General features: G+C 37.5%; 1 protein-coding gene across 3 annotated transcripts in view; it reads right to left on the bottom strand.

Annotated features, from left to right (window-relative positions):
* Positions 1 to 25,964, bottom strand: part of ZFHX4 (zinc finger homeobox 4) — a 158,297-nt gene that overhangs the window by 21,323 nt on the left and 111,010 nt on the right. For all 3 annotated transcript variants that reach the window (XM_049823046.1, XM_049823038.1, XM_049823058.1), the window contains exon 5: positions 5,324 to 5,440. In XM_049823046.1, coding sequence (XP_049679003.1) covers positions 5,324 to 5,440 — 117 coding nt within the window. The remainder of the gene's footprint in view (positions 1 to 5,323; positions 5,441 to 25,964) is intronic.

The following is a 25,964-nucleotide window of genomic DNA, read 5'->3' as shown; positions in this document are numbered from 1 at the left end:
CTGACCTTTTTTCTGCTGTTTATTATGAGTATTTCTAATTTTAACTTTCAATTTTCACCATCTTCCAGTCAATTTGCAACTAAATTATTTCCAGGGTGAGGACACTATCACTGGACACTGGGTGCAAATACATCTTGAAATGCAATGAAGCTAAACCATTGATTGCTATCAGACCCAACGTAAATATATAGTCCAGGGGTAATCTGATTGTATGCTGTGCATGAAGATTTATCTTGATTTTTTTCAATCCACATAAGGTTCATATAAATGAACAAATTGCACCTCATTGCACAATAACCTAGGATTAATTTAAAAATAAGGTCATGGATGTTTTGGCAACAAAGTAAACATGAACAAAGAAAATACTTGTATATTTCTGTAGACAAACCCAAGAACTTTTTATTCTTATTATTTTCATATAGACTTTGTGCAATATCGGATATTACAATAGCAACATTAAAGTGAAGTAAAATAAGAGAAGAGTTTTCAAGGTAAATACCAAATCCTCATGGTACAATAATAAAAAATTGAAAACTGAATCATACAGGGACATTTTCTGAAGGGCATTTTTTTTAAAAAAAAAACATAAACATACTTTATGACTTACACATTAATGGTGATTTTCCCACACATTGTTTTTCATTCCTAAGTTGCTAATTGTTTCTTTTGCTGTAATTTAGACCAGTAATTTTTGCATGTTCTTGCTCAAATTAAAGTTTATTCCTGCCATATTTCCCTACTTCTAATGGCCAGTTTGTCAACATCGGTTTAATACCTGAACAAGCTGCCTCCTGGAGCCCCACTGAATTTTTACACTCTCAGGAACCAATCCTGGAGGCCTCATTTAGACTGCTCAGCCAGTGCTGTGCTGATGACCTGAAGGACTAGCGATGCTTAACGACAAAATCTACATGATGCAATCACATAAGGCACCATCTTATTACTCACTTCGGTTTATAATACAGTACTCCCTGGCCTATCTGTATTTACTTGGCAATACACCATTATTATTTAAATGTCTTAACTGTGAGAATTATGGGAAATAAAAACGTGACATACTATATTAACAGAGAAAGGTTGCTTCTCAGGTTGTAGAAGGATAGGTTCAAATTATTAACCTCTCTTCATTTCCAACTGTCAAAAACATCTAACAATTGAATACTGTTTCTTACCTTTATCATATGTCACTTTTAAAACGTCCCTTTTTTTTAAAGACAAATTGGCCAAAATCTCAGCTGGTGTAAAGGGACACTGTTATACAGGAAGCTGAATTTCAAAACCAAAATAAATCAATTCCGCCTTCTCTTCCCCTCATCAGGCTAGATTGTTCTCAACAGGTTGTTACAGAAATTAGGATCCAAATTCTGCTGCTAAATTCACTTGTGCAAATGCATTTAAATATGTTTTAGCAGTGGTTTTTAGCGGCTAGTGAAATTTACCGTGGAGCACACTCTGTGCGTGCCTGGGCACACACAGGGTTAATATTACATATCATCTTCCACCACAGGATGGAATAACTTAATTACTTCAAAGGGCCTATAATAATCATGAAACACATAGTTCTTGTTTCTATAAAAACAAGGGGGTTTTTTGGTTAAATTTTCTTTTGCGGTTAATATAATAAAACCGTAGAGTTATAAAACACTGTGCTGGGGTCAATAAATGCATAACAAAGCACAGCTTTTTATTATGTTTACTATGATATTTATATAAACTGTTGAAATTTACAGAGGCTTTGTTGTTTTTGTTGTTGTTGTTGCTCTGGATTCATTCAACCCCAAGCACTGTTACTTCTTAAGCAACCAAAGTTTCATCTGGCCTATAGTAAAGTAACCGAGTCCATGACTTATGGTGAGCTTTGCAGAAGAAAAAAAAGTGAGGTTGATTCTTGCCTCTGGCCTTGGGGATGCCACTCGCCCCTGCACGTGGTGAGGACCGAACCCCCCTCCAAGCCAGAGTATACGTGCCAAAACCAAAAGAGGTTGGCTCCTTACGCAATGGTCCAGCTATTACAACTCAGTGCCTCGTCTTGCTGTATCAACTTTCTGCTTTCCGTGTTGAATTCACTGTTTTAAGCAGCTTCCTGTAGGGAGGCTGAACAAAGTTACGGTCTTATAGGAAGGGTGTTGAAAGACGAGGGAGAAAAGAGAGAAAATATTATGGTCCCAAGCATGCTGTGTGGCACTGTTTTCATAGCTAGATGTTCCACTGGCATGCTATTCTTACTAGGCAGCTGTAGGAAAAGACTAAATCTAGTTGTTATTCATGTTTTAAATGCGCACTTTTTATTCTTGAGACACATTATTTGTTGGGGTTTTTCCTAATTGTGAAACACAACTGCAATTCATTTTATAATATAAAATATGCAGCATTATTTTAGATGGCTAATGTAATTTCAATACATTTAGCTCACAAACTAAGCTTAATTATAAATAAGTACCATGAAATAGACTAGTCAATGATTGTCTGTCAGTTACAGAATTATTTAACTTGTGTAGGATTGCTAATATACAAATGACATAATTCACTGCAATTCAGATGTCATCACCTCTGTAACATTTTTGAAACCCCAAAACAAAAATAAAAATGTTTGTGTGACTAGCAAGAAGGAGAAAGTTAATAAAATACATATACTAGTGAAAAAAAAACCTGGAAAAGCCATAATCAAAATAGTATTTACTTATTTATGAATCTATGTATTTGATAAAGATTGCATAACTTAAGACTTCTGACACATCAGATGATGTTATTCAGCCTCAAAATAATTCAAAAATTATAATTACTGGTAGAGTATTCTTTCTAATTAGAGTAGAATGAAAGGATAATTTTCATTGCAATAATGAAGGTTAATTTCCATCCTTCCTCATGTTTACTACCTTATTAAAAAGTGCTCCCCTTAGCCATGGCAGAGACATATTACATTTTCAATGCAAATGTATTAATCTGGATAAATTCCATATTAATTCTTGCACTGCATAGAGCTGTAATTTGGATTATAATTAATCTAAAGTGGCACTAGATTTAAATGACAATATAAATGAGGCATTAGCAGGCTTTTCTATTCTGAATGAATATTCAACAAATATAACTTGCATATTGCCAAGTCTCATTTTGAAAGCTCTACTCCTTGAGATAAGGTAAGCAATACAGCACAACAGCTTACACAAACATACTGTTACTAAATACATGTTAATCCTTTCTTGTCTAATAGATTCTATGCTAAAGAGGGGTCACACCACTTTCCCGTCTAACTTGTTAGTATTGTGATTAATTTATTGGTTTTCCTGAGATTTCTTTGGCAAGACTTGCAACACTCAGTTCATGAGAAAGCCCAAATTAACATTCAATTATACACAAGCAGTTATGCAGTCATTAGAAATACTTGTCAGCTGAGTGAAAATTAAGATGATGGTCTGAATGTTACATATGCAGAATTAATTTAGATTAGGAAAATAAAAGTTTCTAAAAGATTTAGGATTTTACAGTACAAACTATTTTCTGCAAAGCACAAAAGCAATCATGTATTTCAGCCCTTGTTTTTATATGAATCTTACTGCAAAGTTATTTGTGTAATTGCTGGCACGGGAATGCAGAACAATTATGCTGTTTTTTTGTAGTGCACCCAGTAGGCATCTGGATATAGGTTTGTCCTAATTAAACTTGGCCCTTATGAGTGGCTAATCCTGATGGAATTTTGAGAATTCCCCTTCAGTATTTTTTTCTAGATTCCATCATTTATTTTGCTGGAGCTTTAATACCATATTCTTTCTTGAACAACTCTAAATGGACCTGCCTAAGAAAAAGAGAGGGCTGATTGATAAACTCCCTGCAGCAGTTCACAGCATCCCCTAGGCAGAGTGTATGGTAGGAAATAGGGGCTGGAGGTGGCTGTCACCTCTCTCCCGGTGAGTGTCCAGGACAGCCCCTGATGAGACTGCACAGGAGCATCTATACTGGCCTGGGAGCACGGCTTTACTGCACCGCAGACAGTATTTACCAAATCAGAGAGCCAGCCAAGGGGGATATGTATTTTAAACCACAACACATTTTCTTGCTCAACATCGTCCTTGTCATCATCGGCCTTTCTTCACTCTCTTGATCTCAAAAAATAAAGCGACTGAAGAGCAGCTGAGGTTCTAAACTGTGATGGGTACTGACCTCAGCACATCAACAAGCAAACTTAAAGGAAGCTTTAATCTTTAAGTCAGCCTTCTGAATTGATTCGGCGTGGAAAGGGCCATCTATATTTTTATTTTTTTTTAAATAAATCCAGAAATGTTTAATATGTAAAGAACAAATTACAGTATGGGAGAATTCAGGTGTAAAGAAACTCATACGTAAAATGATATTTTCTCTACAACTATATGTCTTTATGGAGAATACAACCTCCTTTGTATGCTGCTGTCATTGGCATACAAGGAAAAGATATATGACTACCTGAAACTAATAGGCTTCAACCTGTTTCAGCACTTCTTCTGCTTCAGTGAATCCAACATAATGTAACTAGGTATAGCGTGCGGCAAAAGTAGCCAATGTAATATTCATTGTGACCATAGATTTCCATCTCATACATAAAAAGCATGGATGAAGTCACATATTTGCCAAATCAAACACAGAAAAAGCCTTGGGTATCTACACCAGATGCTGGCCCTGGGTTTGTTTGTGCACAAGTAAATGTCATGACATAGGGGTTTTGTTTTCAAAGACAGTAGCTTTCATTACTGGGCTTTGTCTATTCCAGGAGATCAAAATTACCCAACCCATAATCCGTTTTCAATGATATTTCCTCTTTCTTAGGCTGAATCATCTGTAAACTTTTTCACTGGATTTTGTGTATTTTTTTCAAAATGCCTCAAATAAATGCCCAGGAAGAGGCCAGATTCTTGGGAGTAACTGATCAGAGAGCAAGAGCAAAAAATAATAATAACAAAAACCCCCACATTCTTTGGGTTAAAAGGGGGGCAAAACCTGACTGAAGAGAAAATTCAAGTGGTACCTAATCCTATGCTTATGAAAAATTAATATGCCATCAGAGGAATCACAAGTACAGCTAAGATTAATGAAAGGCGCTTAAAAAATTACAAGCACACAAACTGATTTGATTAAAAAATAATCTCACTGGTCGTCCTGTAATATTCTTCAACTTATCCGCATCTATCCTGTCAGATGGTTATGATTAAAAATAGGTCAATGGGAGGCTACTGATAGAAATCACATGCAAAATGCACATGAAATGAATAGTAGTGGGAATGTCCAGACAGTTTAAAATGAAAGAACATTTCATAAGTTAAAAAAGGGGGAAAACAAAATTCTAGCATCTTACCAGAGTCTTTACTAGATTTTTTGCCTTCACTATTGTCTCTCTCACTTGAGTCTTTATCATCAGTCACAGCCACTGATGTACTTTTAGCAGACCCTTCTGTATCTTCACCTTGTTCTTCTGCAGATAAGCACAGAAAAGATCTTAGGAAAGAAATTCAGTGACCACTTAAAAGCAGTTTAAAAATATGTCCTGTAATAAGAACAGCACTAACAGAGGGTGGCAAAACAGGGGGAAGGAGGGGTGGGGAGAAGAAAAGGGAAAGAACAGCACTTTAAAGAGGTTGGCCATTAATTACGAATAAGTTGCAATATTTTGAAATCTATCCAGAAATTCTGACCCTGTCTTTATCAGAGTACCCGCTTTCCACCAGTGTGACAGATTTAAGGCCTGTCATTTCATATTCTTTGGCTAGAAATTATTTGTGTTAAAATACACACGCGCGCACGCACATACAGCCTGGAACAAAAGCAAGCACATCTAAAAATGCATCTGGGAGCCAAAAAAAAAAAAAGGGGGGGGGGGGGGGAAGGGGGGGGGGAATTCAAATATAAATCCTATTAGTGCAGCAGTATCCCGCTAATTGCAGTAAGTAAGTATTAGGTATTAGGTACTGTATTAAATATAAACCTCTGGCTTTGCGGGCGAAGTCTCAAATTTTGTCTCCAGGGGGAGCCATTCAGGATAAATGATGCAACTTGGTATATGGCTTCTGAGGAAGCAGCATTACCCACACCTCACTTACGTGTTCACACCAGCTAGATTACATGGAAATCTTCACAGTAACTCAAGCCCATTTAATTATTCGGTAAATCTTAGCTATGCTGCTACTGGTGGATTAATCTGTTTATGCAGTTAGCTTCTATGCTGGGGCTGTGTAGCACTAATCCGTGAAAGGCCCACTGTTCCTTTTCATCCTGTGATCATTTGTCTCTCACTGTGCTGATGTCACATTTTAATGAATTTTTAGCAATCTGAGTAATGCCAGATAACCTGACTTGCAACTCCCTACAGCACAGCATGCTGTTTTCATTGCCACACACACAAAAAAATAAAAATCATATTTCCCAGCTCAGGTAGGAATTGTATAAATTAGGAGGTGAAGGTAAAATGGGATTCGAAGCACCAGGCCGCTCAATTTCATAAAATCTTTAATGACCATATAAATTAACCCTGGAAAGGCAAAAGGTCACAGACACACATTTGCATACACTCTTCTATTCACTTTTGATAAGCAGAGCTTTTATGCAGGGAACATGATACAATTAACCCTTCAGGAACCATACAAAATGCAGCTACCGACATTTTAAGTGTCAAGCATTAACTGAAAATTACACACTGCATAAAATTTTCATTGTAAATGCTATAGTGATTGAAAGGGGAAATAGTGGCCCTCTTCGCACCCCATGTTTTATTAATAACATTCTGACAGCCAAATGAAATATCCTCTGTCATATGTAGCAGCTGAGCACAAAAAAATTGCTGCTTAGTGCCTTACTTGCCAGCCATGCACTGAAACTGTATGCCTAGGCAAACAACCCTCAGATCGATGTGGCGAACCTATCCGGTTCTCAACCCGCTGTGAAACCTTTTGTAAATCAGAAGAGAAAAACACAGCTACAATTTTGGAAACCAAACCAAAAAAAAAACCCGCCAGAAAAAACCCCACCAAGCGCCCCCAAACCCCCAACAAATCTCAACCACGGATGAATGTGTTTTGCATTGACGTCAAAATACAACACGTTAGGACTAAGCATGGCGTCCACTTTTTGGAACAATAGAGGGAGAAGGATGGTGCCCTCTTTTAGAAACAATTGGACATAAAAAAGAAATTTCCATCAGAATGGACACCACCCCCACCACCCCCCCCCCCGTGCTGTTTTAGTGCCCCCCGCCCGCCCCCTCCCGCGATGATAGCTGATCAAACATGGTAGGCATCCCTGCCGCAGCTGGAAGCGGGGCTGTGTTTGTCAGGGTGGCGGGGGAGCGCGGTTCGGGATGCTGTGAGCCTGTGATCATGCCTGGCTCGGGCTGTGTTAATGCCGAGCGCGCACACATGAGGCTCGTATCCAGTGTCAGGCCCCGTGGCCTCCCGGAGCCGATGGCAATCCCTTTCCGACTCATCCTTGGGAACGGACGCATTGCTTCTTTTACTAGATTTACTGGCCCAATCCCCCTGGGCTGGAAAATGAAGTGTCAAAGTGCTACTGAGTGTCCTTATCTTGAGGGGACATAAAATTGTAAGGGCTATCGTGGCACACATTAATAAAACATTGTATGTGTGTCAGGCAAAGAGAAAGAAAATTATGAAGGTACTAAAAGAAAAGCTACAGTATCATCTGGGTCTCATCAGACAATTTTTGCAGGGTGCTCTCCTGTTTTTCTGGTATGTGTTTTAAGTGTGAGAGAAATTCCCAGACATGTTCTCCTATACATCATCGTGGTGTCTGACCTCAGCCTGACCCTGGCAACAGTTTGAGAAATCTGAATGTGAACAAAGACTCTGTGTCAGCAGCAGGGAGAGATTGCGGGATAGACTTTCCCCATCAACTTAATCGCAAACAGCAGTTCTGAGGCCATAACTTTACAGGGCTCCACCAAGCCACAAACACATAACCTTTAGAGGTGAAACTGCCCCCCGCTCCCCACCCCCCCTCCTGTGATTTTTCTCAGTCTTGTGGTGCTCCCTTTGATGTAGCAAGGCAATTAGCTCTAATGTTCAAGTACTGCAGACCTGTTTTATGGTTTGGAAGGTGAGAGCTGTTTATTACAGGTAGGCTCCTGGGGGCCATAAAGGCTTTGCAAATTTTTAATCATGCAAAAAACTAATCAAAATGTAACTTATACACACCATAAAAATTAATATCATTATTATGCACGGTATAAATTGCCTGCCCTGGCTTTCAATGGCACTCACTTCTAGAAAATACATTTGGCAATCATTTCAGAAATATGTATGGCATTCACTGCAGAAATAAATTTCATAGACAGAAATGATAATACAACTTCTCCTACTTTCCTTCAAAATTACACAAAAGCGGTCTAAGATTCACACTGTTGCGACATTTATCAAAGGGACAAGATGGAACTTACGACAGCTCTAGCTTAAAAGCAGTTAGCAAATTACAAAAAGAATCCTTAAGACCATTCGTTAGAACAGATACTGAGGATATGTAACGAAGTCTGCTATCAAAGACACTACATAACTCTGCCAAGATGCTGCAAACATCTACTTTAGTAACATTTTTGTTCTTACTTCATATGCTAACCAACAAGGATACTATTCAGTTATAGAAATATGATGGCCTCTGCTGAAAGTCACAAAATTATGAATTATTATGTATCAACAAAATACAGTATGATGGTGCTACAGATTCCAGGGCAAGTCCTAATGCTCTGTTTTAAATTTACAAGAGTCCTGCCTATATACATTTACAAATGTCAGCTTTGAAAATGAATAGAACACCAGATTCAAATATACTTTAATGGCTTTAATAACACTTACTATTGCAATATGATATTTTATTCACACCTGGTTTTATTTTGTCCAAATGTTGAAAATTTCTTTTGATGTTGGATCTCTTGAATTTCACCATTATCAACTTTTTTCCTCACAACTGACTTAGAATTCAACACAAAAATGAGGTTAGCAGTCTGCACTAAAACTGTAAAATAAAGCAAAATGGAAAAGTTAAGCTTCAGAAGTAACGTTAATCAGCTGATGTTGTATATTGCATATTCTATGTCATATACTTTAATATGTTAATCTACACTCTCAGGCTGCAGTTCTATACAGGTTTTATGAAGGAAGACCCTTATGACCTTCCCTAGCCCAATGAAGCCAAGATGTGTGATGATTTCAATTGCAAAATCCAGGCCTCAGCCAAAGTTGAATAGGAGATACCAGCAGCAAAATTAGATGAATATTCATACACAGATTAGGAAAGCCCGACTTGCTGAGATGCAAATAAAGGGACAAATGCATCCACCATAGCCAAGGGAAGGTATAAAGAAACAAATAATTTTCAAATAAAATACTGAAGAGTTAAAACAAGACATGTCTGAGTTGAAATAACCTTCTTTAGTTTAAATGCATTGTGATAATCACGGAGGCATATCAATCACCTGTTCTTGTGTTTTAGCAGAGAATTCTCCCTACTGATAAGCAGCACTGGGAGTCTGTCTTCAAGTCTATTTAAGACATATTATTTTCAAAGGTTGATTTTAGTTGTTGGTTTTTTTCACATCACTGATATATCAATCAACAGCCAGTAGTTCCTATCTGGGTCCTGGATTTTGTTGTTGTTGTTGTTGATATCCCTTTTTCCCTCTCCAAATTGCAAGTAATTTCCTAAATAAGCATGGTCTTCTAGTTGTGGGTGAGTAATTGTGGTTATGAGAGAGAAAGCAAGATTAAGCAAGTGTTTGTGGCTGAGGGCTGGATGGATGGGGAAAGGAAAAATCAATTGAATAAAGTAGTAAGTAAATAAATATGAAATGAGAGAGAGATTTAAAAAAATAATTCGGGTTCTTTTTCAATACATTTAATAACTAGCTGAATCAAAGATACTCATAAATGTTCAGTATAGGTGTATCCCAGGTTCAACTGGTAGAGTGAATGCCTTATTGAGATTGTCAGGATGAGAAGGTAACCACTAGCAAAGGATACTGGAAGGGTGGATTGGGGGAACAGATAATGTAGGGAAAGGAGGAACAACTAACAAAAGAAAATGAGGAAAAACCCACAGAATATGCAAGAGAAGAAAAAATTAACTGAAAGCAGGGCTTCTGGATTTACTTCTGGGCTATCCCAGTTACACTACTGGGTTGATAAATTCTCCCTGACTTCTGGATTGCCATTCGTCCACCCAGATATTCCAGAAAGTATTTGTTCTATTTTCTGGCCAGTCTTACAGAGCACGAGTGAGGAACAGTATGCCTCGCTCATTCAGGATCTTGACTACATCCTCTAGTGGTCATATTTCATCTTCAAATAGGATTTCTAATTTCTCCTTTAGGGACTCAAGGGGAATAACTGCACCAACCCGTTAATAACTGTTTCTAATCACTGTGTTATATTTAAAACTATAGCTGTTAAAAGGCTGAAATTCCCGCAAACAAGCCTATAATTAAGTGATGATCGTCATATTGAACAGAAAGTGTTAACTGGCAGTTAGTATCAAATTGTACCATTTTGTTTTGTGGTGCATAATTTGAATTTTTATAGCAGTCTAATGCTTAATTTCTTCTGCTTGAAACGCATCACACTGTCAGAGGCAGCCAACTGCAAAGCTGGCTGAACAGAGCATGCCGTGGTGGCTCCTTCCCAAGGAGTGTCACAAATCACACCCACTTTATCCATCCACTCCACCCAGCAGCCAGCATTCCCCACTTGCCATGCTCAGCCTCACCCCTCCAGCTGCTGGAGAGAGGCAGCTCTCATCTACCCTACTTCTTTTTGCTGCTTAGTTTCTGAAGGTAGAAAAGATTCATTATCACCAGCTAATCAGCCCAGCATTTTATTAGTTCCTAATCTAGTTTTTTCTACTTATTATTATTATTATTATTTTCTTTAACCACAGTCTACTTTCAGCTGCTGGAGAAGGAAAAGGAATGTTCTCCCCAGAAGTTTAGAGGGGTGGGGTGTCCTTTCCAGTCCTGCTGCTCAGCAAGCTCTCCCTCTCTCTCATTGCTGGCTGGGATTGCCTGCTTTCTAGTCACACTCCCATAGTCTCAGAGTAAATCAGGAAAAGAAGCATGTTTTACTCTGATAATAGTGTAAAATGTGGGGAAAAAAATGTTGGTAAGCTTATGCTGAGCCACACTGATTTATCAGAAAATAGGAAACTCTGTGTTTTGTGTTTTTGTTGGTTTACTTCTACATTAATATTTTATCACATATTTTGCAAAAGGCAAAAGAAGCATATGCTGACAAAACCATTAACAGGGAATGTCAGCTATTCAGAATGAAACTCAGCAATGTTTTCCAGATGTGATTGGAGATGTACAATTAATCATTTATTATGCAAAAAGGGATACTTTTCTTACTTGGCCATCTCTCGAAAGGCATTGAAGCATGAATCTATATTGAGAATAGTCTAACTTTTCCAACTGATCGGTACTTTTCTTTTGGCTGCCATTACGGTTCATAGAAAATGCTGTTCCCCCCATCAGCATAAGGCGTGAAGAGCAATAGCATTGTCTGACTTGAACAATAATACACTTCCATCAGGGTTATTTAGAAAAGAAAATTAAACCTCATTTTTAAGTCTTATTCCATATGCTGGATACACCCTGCCTAATTTCAGGCACTCCTCTAAAGCTTCCTCTCTATGGAGGGAGAGTCAGGTATCTTCAAGGCACAACTCAGACTTTATGTAGGCTGAATTGTGCAATTCCTCCCTGACTACAGAGGGATTTTAGAGTGAGGTTTAGTGTTTGGAGTGGAGACTTTTCACTTTGAGACTGCAGCTAAATGCTGGAATTTAGGTTGCTGAACCTAAGCCTAAGAGCCTGACCCAAAGCTCAGAAAGTCAATGAGGGTCTCCTCATGACCTTCACCAGTTTACTGGGTGCTCATTTCTAGCCTGTGGGATCTTCACAGTATCATTCACCTTTTTTTATACCTCTTCTTCAGTCTTGTTTTACTTTTCTGTGTTGCTGTTCAATCTGTGTGTTCAACATCCCTTCATATACAAACACTTCTCCTGTCCCTGATTACTTGCATTTTTTCCTACCTCCTGCCTGAGCTGAGTTTCCAATACATCATGTAAGTGGTGAGATTGGCTCTCCCATTCACAGTGTCCAGAATAATCCTTTAGAGTGTATTTACAGAGAAACCCACAATGTTAATTAACAACTCATTTAAAATGTCATTTAAATGACATATTTTATTAGTGACTCAGTTTTTGGGTTTCTCTCTGAAATACACTGTAAAATCCTTCTCATTTACCTTCCAGACTTTCTTTCTGAATTATTCTCCTCTTTTTGGCTCACTAACAGTATGCCTCTGAAATTATCTGTAAAGAATTCTGTTAGTACATATATTTCTCCTTTGTCTTTTGAGAATACTAGAGTAAAAGAATTTATTTTTTTTTGCCATCTCCAGATCATTTTGGATTGACTCTTTATCCTCTGGTGGTCAAGCAGACCTAATAATGTTGTGCAGGCTTTCTATTTCTGAGATACTTTAAAAATTCCTGTTTAGCTTTTCTAGGTATCTTCACGTATTTGCTCCTCTTAGCCAACCTCTATGTTCAGTTTTATTAACATCACTTTGGCTTTATTTCCACTTTTAAAGATACTTTTTTCTGACCTGAATAAATTCTTGTACTACATCTCGTCATGTATCTAACTACGGCCCTCCAGTTTAAATATTCTTCTTTCTTGATGTTAAGTGTCACAGGCAGAAGTAGGTGATCTATTTACAGTGAATAAAATTTCCCCTGAACACTTTCTGAATTTTTAAAAGATAACCTTTACAGAATTATTTGTTTGGGTTTTGTTTGTTTGGTTTTTTTGTTTGTTTTCCACAATTACGTGACATATATTCTATAGCATATATAGCAGTCCATGGTTTTTTTACAAACTTATTTGTTGCAAATATCACTTAAATCTTAGGAGTTCAAAAGTTTGGCTTCTTTAACATATGCCTACATTAAGTGGTCTTTGTTTCTTTGGAAAGACACTGGTGCTTTAGCTTCCCCTTCAACCCAGATCACAATGGTTGAGTGATGTGTAAGAATCTTCACCGAGACTTCCATGGAAAATTCCTCCAAAAATCTCCTGTTAAAACTGGGTTTCCTGGCTCAGCTGTAGCTGTACTATACAAAATATAGTATACTGCCACATGGTCAAACTCTGTTATTGAGACAGGAGGAAAGGATAAAAGTCTTCTCATCAAAACTAGCATAAGTAATAAACAACAGCAGTACATTCTTGTCTCCTTGCTGTTTCCCATCTCCTTCTGTTACTGTCTTCCCTTGTCTCCTCCAATCCCAATCTGGAAAATTTGGATAACCAACTTTTGTGTCATTGCTCAAGTATTATGCAGTTTTGTGGAATGTTCCTGACTCATAGTATTTCAGTGTGTTTGGGATTCATAGCCATAACATGACACAACTCTGTCCCTTTAATCCACAGTAGCCTACAGGATCCTTTCAATTTCAGTGCTGTGCTTCAATACCTCAAGCTAGTCTTTTCTTGCTGCATTGTTTGAGGTCAGGAATTACATTATCCTGTTGATTACTCTGAGGCTTGAGACTCAAGTCCACTGCCAAGTTTGTTGGAGACACTTGCATGGCATACTCTGAAGATGAGCAGTATCAATTGGTTCTTAGCACAATAATGGGTGACTCATAAATACTGAAAGAAAGTAGACTGCATATACAGATTTTCTGAATTAAAAAATGCCAGTTTTATCTAGGGGTTCTCCCAGGGCCAAGTCAAGCATTTCAGGTCACCCAGTCTTGCTGTAAAGCTTCTTATATCATGGCAACAGAATGGTATGGGTGGCTTTATTTGTTTCCATTTGTTTATTTGTATCCATTTTTCTTTTTACTAAACCAGTACAATATGCTAGATGCTTTCCTCCATCTTTCATTTCCTTTTTCCTTCAGTTAAGTTTTTTAATTCCCACTGTTCAGTATACTGCACTACTTTTACCTTTCCTACGTTTGTCTAATTTGAATGCTCTTTCTCCCATACATAGTTTAAATAACACACATCCCCCCTCCCCCCCCCCCCAAATTAATTTTCATTGTCAGCAATACAATTCTATCTCTGTGGAAGCAAAGGACATCCCTTGCCTATAGACTCCCCACTCACAACTCCCTAATGAGCACAAATCTACAGTGCCAATTTAGCTAAGACCCTGAAATGCCATGTGAAGTGGCTCTGTTGATAGCACTGAAAATATTTCAGAGAAAGCTTCTGAACAAAACCTGAACTTAAAATTTGTTCTTAATGACTTCAGACAAGTTGATAGGGCCACCCTTTTGTAAGCTTAATGTAGACTTCCCACGATTCATACACCTTTTCATTTGCTTATAACTTCAGTAAACTTCAAGTGCTTGGGCTGAAATCATCTGCACTGAATCTCTGCTGCAGGTTGGACTATCATATGCCTTTTTTTTTTCAAATTTCAGCTAATATTATTCAGCTACTTCTACAAATAGCATTAGGACAAATAGATTTTTTTATATGTGTATATATATATATGTCTTGGAAATCTTGACTCTTTCAGTGATTTTAAACTGGAACCCAAAATTTGGCAGACAGGACGATGTCTGGCATGTGCCACATTGGATTAAACTGCCCAAATTCAGCCAAGCAATATAGTTTTGAAAAATTATACTTACCCATGTTAAGAAAAGCTGCTTGTACCGAAGAGCTGCAGTTCTCCTAGGAATCCATAATCAGTGAACACACACTTCCCACAGTGCTGAGAGCTCACTAAAGTGCATATTCAGCCACATCCCACAGAGCCTACACAAACCTCTTCACCCAGTTCCTATGCATACTAACCAATGCCCATGACATCCTCATAGAGGAACTGCAGCTTAAACAGGTCTTCTAAAATACAGATTCTCCTGGCAGCTCCCCTGTACAACCAGACTGCAACTATATTATCCTTACTACGGTGAAACCAAACTTTCCCTTCTTATTATTATACTTTTGCTGCTGGCTGTCATTCTGCAGTGCACTGGGAACTGATCACTGTAAGAGAGCAGGAGCCGCATGTTCCTCCTATGCTAGTAGGTTGGCAGGAGTGAAAGAAGTATGGAAGGGAGATTTTGAGGGTTGGATAAAGAGTTGGAGAGAGTCAAGCAGAGTGTGGTCTGAGGAAAAGAACATGAAAGACTGGGAGATGGGGAAGGGAGGAGAAACTGAGGTGGCAATGAAGATCAAATGAAAAATAGGTAGAAGGCAGGAGACTAGGACTAGAATCAGCAGTGTACCAAATTCCAGCACCACACTGGACTTCAGGAGATAGAGCTGGCTGGGACCAAAAGTGCAAACCACTGCAATCTACTAAGCAAATGAGGCAAAGACATTGAGACATGCTGAGAGGCTTGTGCAGGAATATTAAAGCTGGCAGTCAGCAGGGATGGAAGCATGCATGGCTGGATAGGGAAGGGAGCTGGGAGCTGACTAGAAATATAGAAGGGACATCTGAAGAACAAGCAGCAGAAGTGGATAAGAAAAAGAGATCACTGGTGGGGTGGGAAAAGTGATATATAAAAAAAGCGGGAGGATAGTTGTGGAGAGAAAATGATAGGTGAAGATAGTGATTACTAGGCAAAGAGATTAGAAATTAATGTGAGTCAAACAAGGTGTCCCCCACTGCCCAAATTTAAATCCCTTATTTTTTGGTCTTATAATTCTTATTCTGGCTTACTGCACTACGCTTCACCAGTCCTTGTCCACAAAGAGGACAAAAACCTTCTGCTACTCTCAGTTGGCTCATTAGCTCTAGTAAAAGGGGGTTGTGTAGCAAATCCAAACCCACTGATGTTTCATGCGACTTTCAGTACAGTACTACATGGTAATTTTTTTCAAGTTTAAGTCTTCAAAAAATAACTATGGGTTTATAGATGAAAAAAAAAAACCCATGTTTTTAGAACCATTAATATTATTACAGAAGTAAAATATTTTAGTATTTTAAAAAATACATCAAGATGCTTCCTTTGTGACACAATCTTTAATATCCTGATCAAGCCCTACCTCATGGCAAAGCCTCTTGCCTTATTCACTGCACAAACCTATTGACACTTATTTAGTGAAAAGCTATTCAGGACTTTGTTTCCTTCTCACTGTTTAATATGGGGCCACATGTTTTATTTACTACATCTCTTCAACCCATTCTGAAAGCCAAATTATTAATTTCATTACCGACTTTTTATTGCTGCACAAACATTAATGAATTTATCTTCATTACATCCTAAGAGATGACTAGGCAATTCTGCAGTTTCAGAAAGGGGAGGTATACAGAAATTGAGGTTAAAAAAATCTACTAACTTGGAGAACCCCGTTTGATACAGATGGGACCCAATTTTTTCCAAGTACATAGCAATATATAGCACTTAATATGCTCAAAGCACAGAACTGATTGCTTTCATTTGCAGCTCTGTGTGTTCAGCACTTATTTAACACTATAGTACAGCTTCAAATCAAGCACTCAGAAAATGAAGGCCACACAGTCAGTGAACTCCTATGAAAAGTCTGGGTAAGGTGACCTGCTTAGGATAAAAAAATAGGCTCTCTACAGCAGAGACAGATATGGAAGCAAATTCTTCAGTTGTCTTAAACATAACCCATTATTTCCCTCCCTGGCATCCCCAGCCTCCTTCACTACACACTTTCTGAATTTCTCAGCAAACACAGCAAGGCTCTAAAGACAGTTTCTGCCATCCCTGCACAGCACTGATTCATCCGTAACCCCATGCAGCTCCATTCTGTAAACTCAGAAAGGCAAGGGGAAAATTCTATGTGACTGTGTAATTACAGACCATATCTCCATGCATACACACATGGTGCAGAATTAACGTACTACAGCGTATATTAGTCCTTGATTGTGAAAGTGGCTTTTCTGAGAGGCAGAAGCAGACCAGCTCTACTGTATCAATATACCAACCTCCTCTTTTTCTTGTTTAGGCAACTAAGATTAACAAGCAGAATATATTTACAGATGCTGTTATCTGAATATTATCTGTAACATATAAAGTCATAAAATGCATTAAGGGTAGACTGTGAGGTAATGCACAAGGATTTTCCTGCACAAATCAGGCTGAAGTTCACAGGGGTGGTGTGAATAAACCCTCATAGAGAAGTGTAACATTTTACTGATTCACTTTACCATATTATACCCAGGCTTAGCTAATTTAGGAATAGGATTTAGGAACAGGACTTAGGAATTAGGAATAGCACAGTAACTGTAGTTAGCAAGTATCATAGTGAGTGTAGAGTGTCTTCTTTTTATTCTATATACAGGCAGATGTCTGTACTAATATTGATGAAATTTAGTAATTTTATTAGAGTTTGCAAACACTGCTTTCGGACATACACTAGTTAATTCATGCATGTTGTAATTACAAAAAATACTGTAGCTTGCCTTACGATGGAAAGAGGCAAGTAAAGATGAGACACAATTACAGCAGATGTGCTATATTTGTGAAAATTGTTTTCTTTTTGAAACAGGATGTTTTGTTCACTTCAGCATAAACTAGCTCCACAGTTATCACTAAGCTGAAGAATGGAAAAAAAAAAACAAAAAAAAGGGGACTTTTTAAAGTATTGGCATGGATTGCTTGAGTAAGGGTATTCACAGAAGTTCAAATCTTCAGAGGTCATAGTACAGAAAAATGGGCTTAAGTGAACACGCAGTGTTTGATTTCCAGAAGTAGTCAATGTTATCTCAGCACCCGTGGACTGAAAGCAGGGCAGTTTCAAGACTCTATGTAGTCTCAGAGAAATTAGCAAAACCCCATACATTAGGCACAGAGAATTTTTACCAATGCAAAATAGATGGTCAACACCTGGCCTTTAAGCAGATTTTATAGTCCTCATAAAACATATATCCTCCATACACACTAACCTACAAATACATTAAGAAAGTTCCACTCACTTCAAATCATGTGTTCACAAAACCATGTGTGCTGGGCTTTGAGGTCTGGGGATTATAATAGCCACCCATTTATAGTAGTATTTCACTTGAAAAGTGGAACATGATGTGAAGTAAGCAGCAAATAACTTCCAAAATCAGAAAAAAAACCCCTATGAAGTTGCTTATTATAAGAGCAAGATTAATTTAGGCACCTTCATTAAAAAAAAAAAATAAATCTGCTGCTTTCTGTATAGTTAATCCATGCATCTTTAAAGACTTCTATTTTTAGTTTCATGCAGCATCTGAGCATACAATGTTAAGTTCTTTTTAAGATACGGGTAAAAGAGCTTGATTTATATATTTTTTAAAGAGCTTCTATGAATCTTTTTTTAAAAAAATAAATCCTCTAAAAATTAACCAAGTGGTTTTTAAGTGCAGTCCCAGTTAGCTACCTTTACATTGCTGATCTTTCCAGTCAGTCAGGTTTGATGATTTGGGGACATTTCTGAGGAGCACACATGAAAGACAGGACAAGCATTTCAGATAACTGTGTGAGGATGCAGGATGAAGCGACTACTGCAGGCACCACGCTTTTCTATCTAAACACCCCTTTTTCAAGATATACTCCCTTTAGTACCCCAAAGAAGGTTGGGCAGAGATCCTTTTTCTTTCCTATATGTACAACATATTTATTTGCTTGCCATTCATGAAACCTTTTAAAATTTATTTTATGGTTAAGAACCAGTGCTCTGGTTCAACTCACTACAGAAAATAGATTCAAGATTTTGTCTGCCTGTTTCATTTGTAACAGCCTCTGTCCCACAAGCACAGGTTGGGGACCTGAGAGGTATGCCATGGGCTTTCTTCTCAGAATTTGTTCTGGAGATTAAATGGGGCATTATCGATTTCATATGAACACTATTTCGGCAGGAATTAGTCATCAGCCTGCCATTTTCATTCATCCAGGTGCTTTGTGAAAGCTCCTACATCTGGTCAGCCCAGCATACTTGACATACTCAATACCAGCATCACCACAGGTAAACATACAGGTTATATTCTCAAATGATGAGGAAATAGGAAGAGACTCTTCATCCAAGGCTTTTCTGAGTCAGTATCTATTTTGGATTGCATGTGACAATGAGGTGACATTCCTCACTCATTCCATCATGTGCAGCACACAATTTGTCATATGAACAAATGCCTTGTTTTAGCTGATGGCTAAGAGGGACCATATTCATGTTTCTGTATCTTCAGAGGATGTCAGCCTGGCAGTATACCTAAGGTCAAATTGATTGCATGGCTTGTGCCACTTCCAAGATCTATGCATACAAATACAGCATGCTGCTTTTGGATACCACCTCACAAAGTCGAACTTCATAAAGAAGTTAAAATATTTTGTTCATATATATATATATGTGTATATACACACACACAGAGAGAAAGAAGAATCAATTGACAAGTTGACTTAAGCAGATACTGGGAAAACAAGGAATCAGGAGAAGTATGCAACTTTTTACTTGGTCCTAACTTGGGAAGTTAGATGCTTCAACATGAAAAAAAGAATTAAGCTGAACACTTGTATTTCATCAGTCATGGGATTAAGTAAAACTATTTTGCATCTCTGGGATAAGAAAATTCAGGTATCTGTGTAACAAAAATAATTTTTACCTTTATTTAACTGAGACATTTTAAGTCAATTTTTAAAATAGAAAGAAAATAGTATTCCAACAGCGTTTATGAGATATGACAAGCCCATATGTGCTGCCTTTCCAAATAACACAGAAACAGGAGTGGTCTGAAGGTCCATCTGGGGACGTGGAATGTATTTCAGCCCTTTCTGAAAAATCAGCTACCATACCTTTAAGAGAAACAAGCTGAAAATGGAATCTGGTTCAACTAGGTCTTCTTCCTTGCAAGTTAGTCATTAAAAATCATATAAGAAATATCACTTGAGACTGCTATAAACTCAGCACAACTAAGTTTGAACTCAATCCCTAGTTTCTAATAGAAAAAATAAAAATCAAAGATGAAAATAAAATTGCTAAATACTTCAAAGACAGCATGCAGGTTCAGCAGCTTTCAATGAATTGCTTCCAGAAGCACCTGCTGATCAAACTCTAATGAAGACTTATTTCATGTAGTCCTTCATTCAAAATAGAAAAGTTTTCACAGAAAACTGTTTTCAGTCCTAATTCTGTCATTCATTCACTCATGGCCAAAGAATAGCCCTCTACTGGAAGCCAAGAGCTGCTGCTTAGCCTCTAACCATCAAGTCAAGGAGGGTGCTTCTGCAAGCTAAGTTATAGATGTGTGTTACTGCTGGCACCACAGAAGACATGACTTGTTGCAGAAATGTATGAAGAGTGGTCAGTTTTTGGAACTTCTACTGAAAGTCTCATGATGGGTGCTATACTCACAATCTCAGTTTACGGAGTTACGCAAGAATGTGAACTTTCACTTGATAACAAAGCAGGATAAATTTATGTCGTAGTTGTGGGGAAAACAGAACAAGAGGAAAGAAGAAGGAGAAGAAGAAGAAGAAACAGTCCAAAAACCAACACCACTTCTAAAGGCTTAAGCAAAAAGAAAGCCTAAAACTCAAACCCAAGTGTGTTATAATCAACTCACAATTATCCAGGGTACTACAGGGGTGGGGTTACTTAAATAAAGCAAAACCATATGTAAACTACACTAAAAGAACACATTTAGTACATTCACTTTTGAAGTAATTCACTTACTTTCAGCTGTAAACAGCTACCTATGGAACCAAGGAAGGGCATTAAATCGCAGTGAGCAGAGCAGGCCTGGTAGAGCAATATTTATTTTGTGTCATGTATTCTGCAGCAATGGGCTGCAGCCAGTGGTGTGGGCAGCAGATGGGCTCCGGTCAAGCCACAACCCAGGTAATCTGTTCACAGATAATTCAAATTTGACTGCTTTATAAATCTCAGGAATTTTAATGCAGTCTCATGACTGTTGAGTTATGGAGTTGAAAATATTACAAACTGTCAAAAAATACAAGCCACCCTCCAAAAACCTTCCCCCAATTAAATTCCCTTGGCTGTAACTTAGAAAAACTGTAACCCTTGTAAAAACCTTTTTACTGAATGTCTCCACCTATGTTTTTTCCCTCCAGCTACAAGCATATGAAAAAAGTAGTTGAGAAATGAAGAAGTTGTGAAATTTGATAATTGGGTTAATGACAATAATAAAAAGAAACCCTTGAAAAATTGAGGACAAAAAATCTTTTATTGGAAAGATGTTTTCTTCCTCAGATGAATTATAGATCAACTCTGTGGAAAACACTGTTTGATAATTATTCTAGGGCTCCTATGATTAAGAAAACAGTACACAGTCTGTTCCATTTTAAAGTGTCCCCACCCTTGCTTAAGCAGAAATGCAGTTGCAATAATTTTATGGTACATAAAATGAAAACAGTTGGCCTACCAAGTAATAGTGAAGCAACATACATAGTTTTATAGATGTACAGTATCATTTAGAACCCTGCTGTTTCATTTGAATTGTGTTGAATCTTTTTTATCGTTTCTTCATCTAACCTAATTTGCCTAAACCCCTTATTTAATATTCCTCCTACTGTTTGTTTATTTCCCACTGAAAAAGCGTAATAGCAACAAAAATGATAATATAGTATAAATAAAGGCTAGAACTGGTGGTTTATCTTCTTAGAAGTGCGAACATTCCTCTATCTATTTCGATTCCAGTGTTTCAAGCTTTTCTTTGTTAGGGCAGAATTTAATAAGACAAATAATCAGTCATGAAGAATGAAGTAGAACTCTGCTAGTGACTGCTGAGCCCAAATGATGCATTGTACAAGGAAGAAGACAATACAGTAATTCTTTGTAACAGAGGACACCAAAATAACAAGAAGCACACAACACAAGTTCTAAACTATTATAATGAACTCTGGGACTAAAGACCAGATCTTAGGTCTGGTGGTTTTATAAGGTGGTTTTTCATTGCTTCAGCAGCACACAGATGCCTAAAAGACAGTTTAAATGGCTGGGAGGAAAGCCTTAAAATGAAAAGGATGCCCAGTGGCATAGGGCCAATGTAGCTGGTTCATTCAAAGTGGACATTAGCAATTCCTGTGTGTAGAATAAGATATTCCAAACATCCTGAAGCTGATCTGAATTACACCAGTTTCAAAAATCTTGGGAATGTCTGAAATTTACCTCAGTTAACTCCCCCATTTTCAAATGCAGAGTCACGCTGGGACATCAGTGCAATTCTGGAGACAAGTACATTTGTTAACGTTCATGGTAAAAGAATATTAAAAAGTTAAAAGTTCTTAAAGAGCTGGAAAGAGAATAAAGCTTGGTTTACTATCTACATTTGGAAAATGAGAAAGCACATCGAACTTTCTTCCCGAATGGAGCTATTAAATCTATTGCAGAGGAAGCAAAGTTAAGTTTATAAGAATCTTGCCCTCTGAGAATCTCAATGGGTAAAAGCTGTGGAAATTTCACTTTATTGCCACCGTTCCGCCTACCACAAGGGAGCACTTGTAATATTGATTAAATTGGACATGGACAGCAGAAAAATATGTAACATTTATCAAAGCCTACAAGTGCAAGAAAACAAAACCAGAAATTCCATTTGTTATTGTAGGGTCTAGAAAAATATCATGGGATGTACCTTAAATGCAACAGGAAAACAGTAGTGCCTGTGTTTGTGTCCGTTTTTGGAGAAACTGCCATACCTAATTCTTAGTTTCCAGAAACACCAACTTAAACCCTGAGCCAGCTCACCCTCTCGGAAGCCACAGATACAGTTAGGAACTTGGCCCCTGTCTTCTGACCTGGGCCAGACATCACTATTTCTATCATTCCTCCCATATTTATGGTTTTATGCCTCAATATTTAGACCTCAAGAAGCTTCAGATGTATTACCTCCCAAACTGAAAATGGTTGCAAGCAAAGTGGATTTCATTCCTTTCTAGCAAGCTGGCTGTAAACAGATTCTTTGACACCTGTGAGCAATCTGGCTTTTTTTGCCCTTTGGGTACCTTAGTCAGATATCTTGCTGCAGGATTTGGGGAGCAATATTAATGTTACAGCAAGACGCCATCTTACAAACTGCACATTCAGGCACTAAATACCTTGATTGTTTGTAGTTAACTTTGTATTGATAAAGCTATGACCAATTTTCTGTGGAAAGGCTTTCCCTTTGTCATTTTTGAGCAAAGGCTGAATATTTATTTGTGTTCCCATTTTAAGTGAATTTTCAATCACTTCCAAAAGGGGATCCCATTAAATTTCCTACTAAAAAAAAAGACTAAATTAAGGATGCTCATAATTTTCATGATATCCATGAAATGATATACTGCTATTTTGATAGAACCGTATCAATTTAGTTTAACATGAATTAACCAAGAGATCTTTCTTTCTAAAGGCCTTATTGAAAGACCCTCCTAATTCTAACTTGCCTTAAAATTAATCAATGTGGTGATACTCTCACCTTCTCCATCATAGCTTATGTAAGAAGCCTAATATTTTCCTAAAACACCGTATCAGTTCTTAGTCTATCAATGATCTTTAGGTTACTTCCTATATCGCAACTGCTATGCCACTTTTGCAAAAGTGCCTTCAAAGTTTTTCAACAGTTGTAAAACATCAGTACCACCCATCACAGGATTTGCTCTCTCTCAGGAAGTGCTTGACATTTGCACTGCTTTCTCAAGTCTGTTCCTTTACACTAGTGAATTAGGAGGTGGTCTTGTCTCTCAAATAATTTTGTAATTCTTGCAAATCACAAGGGAAACAAAAAGCACTGGGGAAAATAATTTTACACATTCTAAGTCAAAAAAATCCCCATGTTGTCCACACTGCAACCAATAACGTTGCTTTTCAGGTATCATGGGTGCTGCCAAGATTTCTGATGGAAGTAGGTTGGAAGCACCTCTACCTCTGAATTGTCATGACAGTATTTGAGCTCAATTTTTTTTGATTAAAAAATTCTAACAATATGGGTTGTCAGCAGATATATCTAGAAGACTTAAGAGGATCTGTGGAAATCAGTCTGTATGGAATGTAACTGAATAATGAAAAACAGCACAACACATATATCCCCCAATGGTGAATAATATGTCAGATAGAAAAACGCATTAGCTCAGCCACTATGTATCTATAATGCATTTATTTCACTGGAATCTTTATGAAAACTAAACATACAGCTTAGGTTATTTTTACTTAACCAGCTCAATGAAATAAAGGAAGAGGGACCAACAGATGAACATTTTAGGTTTTGAAGCCGCCAGGATAAAATTATTTGATTCACAGCTACACCTAATATAGCTGAGTAACATAAACACTAATATCCTGTTTCTTACGCTGGATAGCAAATCTTGTACTGCTTAAATCTAGCTTGTCTTGAACTAACACTACTTTATAAAAAGAAGAGAAAAGCTTATCAAATATTCTTGAGAAATCTCTGAAAACAGTAAATACCAGTCCTTTATTACACACTCTGGAACAAAGTCAAAATTCTGCTAACTTCCTAGTGCAGAGCACAACTAACTGGAAGATTGGATGTTTCATAAGTTTCACCAAAGGTATCATACACTGAGATTCCAGGCCCATGTGTCATGCCCTGAAACATCTGCAACAGAACATAACATTCTTAATAAATGAGATAAATAAAAGAGTGCATTTAATGAAATAATTCTGAAAATATATCTATTCATCCACACAGATAAAAAGCTGTTTATGATATTGCTTGGTGGGAAAGGAAATTTATAGGTGAGATTTTTTAGTTCTGTTGAAATACACCTGGAGTATTTCCATAAGAAGACAACACATGAGTTTGGCAGTGTGAAAATATATATGCCACAAAGATTTCGATAAAAAGTAGGTGCGCAATCATTCATATCTTTTTACATACATCAGTAATAAAGAAAAAAGTATTCTATTTTATCATATTTAATAACACACTGAAAAAAGCCACACATACTTTTGAGTTATGTAATATATTTCTGTTTTAGTTGCAGAGAAGGTAACTACTTAGAAAATGTAGGTTTGCATTTTTATGCTAAATTAATGCTAATTATATTACCACTTATACCACATTCTCATCTCACTCTTGCAAATTGCTACAAACAATTAAGAGCAAAAATCCATTCAAGTTAACAAAATGACAAGTCTTCTGCTACTTGAGAGTATTTTTAGGTATGGTATGTTCTTAGCCTGACTTGGTTTTCATCTGTTCCTGTAATTCACAAGTCCTCAAAATAACTCTGTAACTCACTCTATTTTTTTTTTTTTTTTTTTTTTTTTTTTACACTGTTTCATCAGGATGGGGATCTGAACTGTGAGTTTATCCAAACCAATCTCCTTTTAGTGCTTGGGTTTTTTGCTGTGCCAAACCACTTCTGGTGTTTCAAGCAAGGCAATGACAGCATACCTTCTTGTTATTATTTATGCATGGAAGGCCAAACCAAATGCTTGGGTGGGTCGCTGAAGACATGAAGTATGTAGTTTTTTCCATCCACAGGACCCCATTTACATTTAAATGAACTTGCTCCTTGTGAAAGATTGGCTCCAGCAGAGAATACCACATGACCACAGACATTGAAATTAAATCACAATCACAAGGATAGAAGCCACCAACATACTGCTAAAAACAACCTACAACACATATCTGCATTGCCTTATATATGTCAGTAATAAAGAGAAAATGTTCCATTTTATTTTATAAGATGCATCCTGCTAGATGTTCTTAATCCATGTGTATAATAAGACACTGCTGCTCAAAGCGAGAGTCAAACAAGTAACGCACAAAGCTACCTCTGCCATGACTGGATTTCTCACAAGGGGTAGGAAAATTGTCATGTGCAGCTCCAGGCTTTAAATGGATGATTTCTTCTGGCTGATGCTGGAGTGGCACTGACTTGACAAATGTGGGAAAGTCCTCAGCTGTGAGATGGGGGCTTAGGTTGTGGGCTCTTGGTCAATTGAAAGGTTGCATTAAATGTAAATTATAGGACTGTTACTTAGATATATACCCTTCTCAACCAGGTGAAAG

This window comes from Accipiter gentilis, chromosome 2, assembly GCF_929443795.1.
Source record: "Accipiter gentilis chromosome 2, bAccGen1.1, whole genome shotgun sequence".
Lineage (NCBI taxonomy): Eukaryota > Metazoa > Chordata > Aves > Accipitriformes > Accipitridae > Astur > Astur gentilis.
Note: the sequence above shows the minus strand (reverse complement) of the source record. Positions and strands in the feature narration are given on the sequence as shown.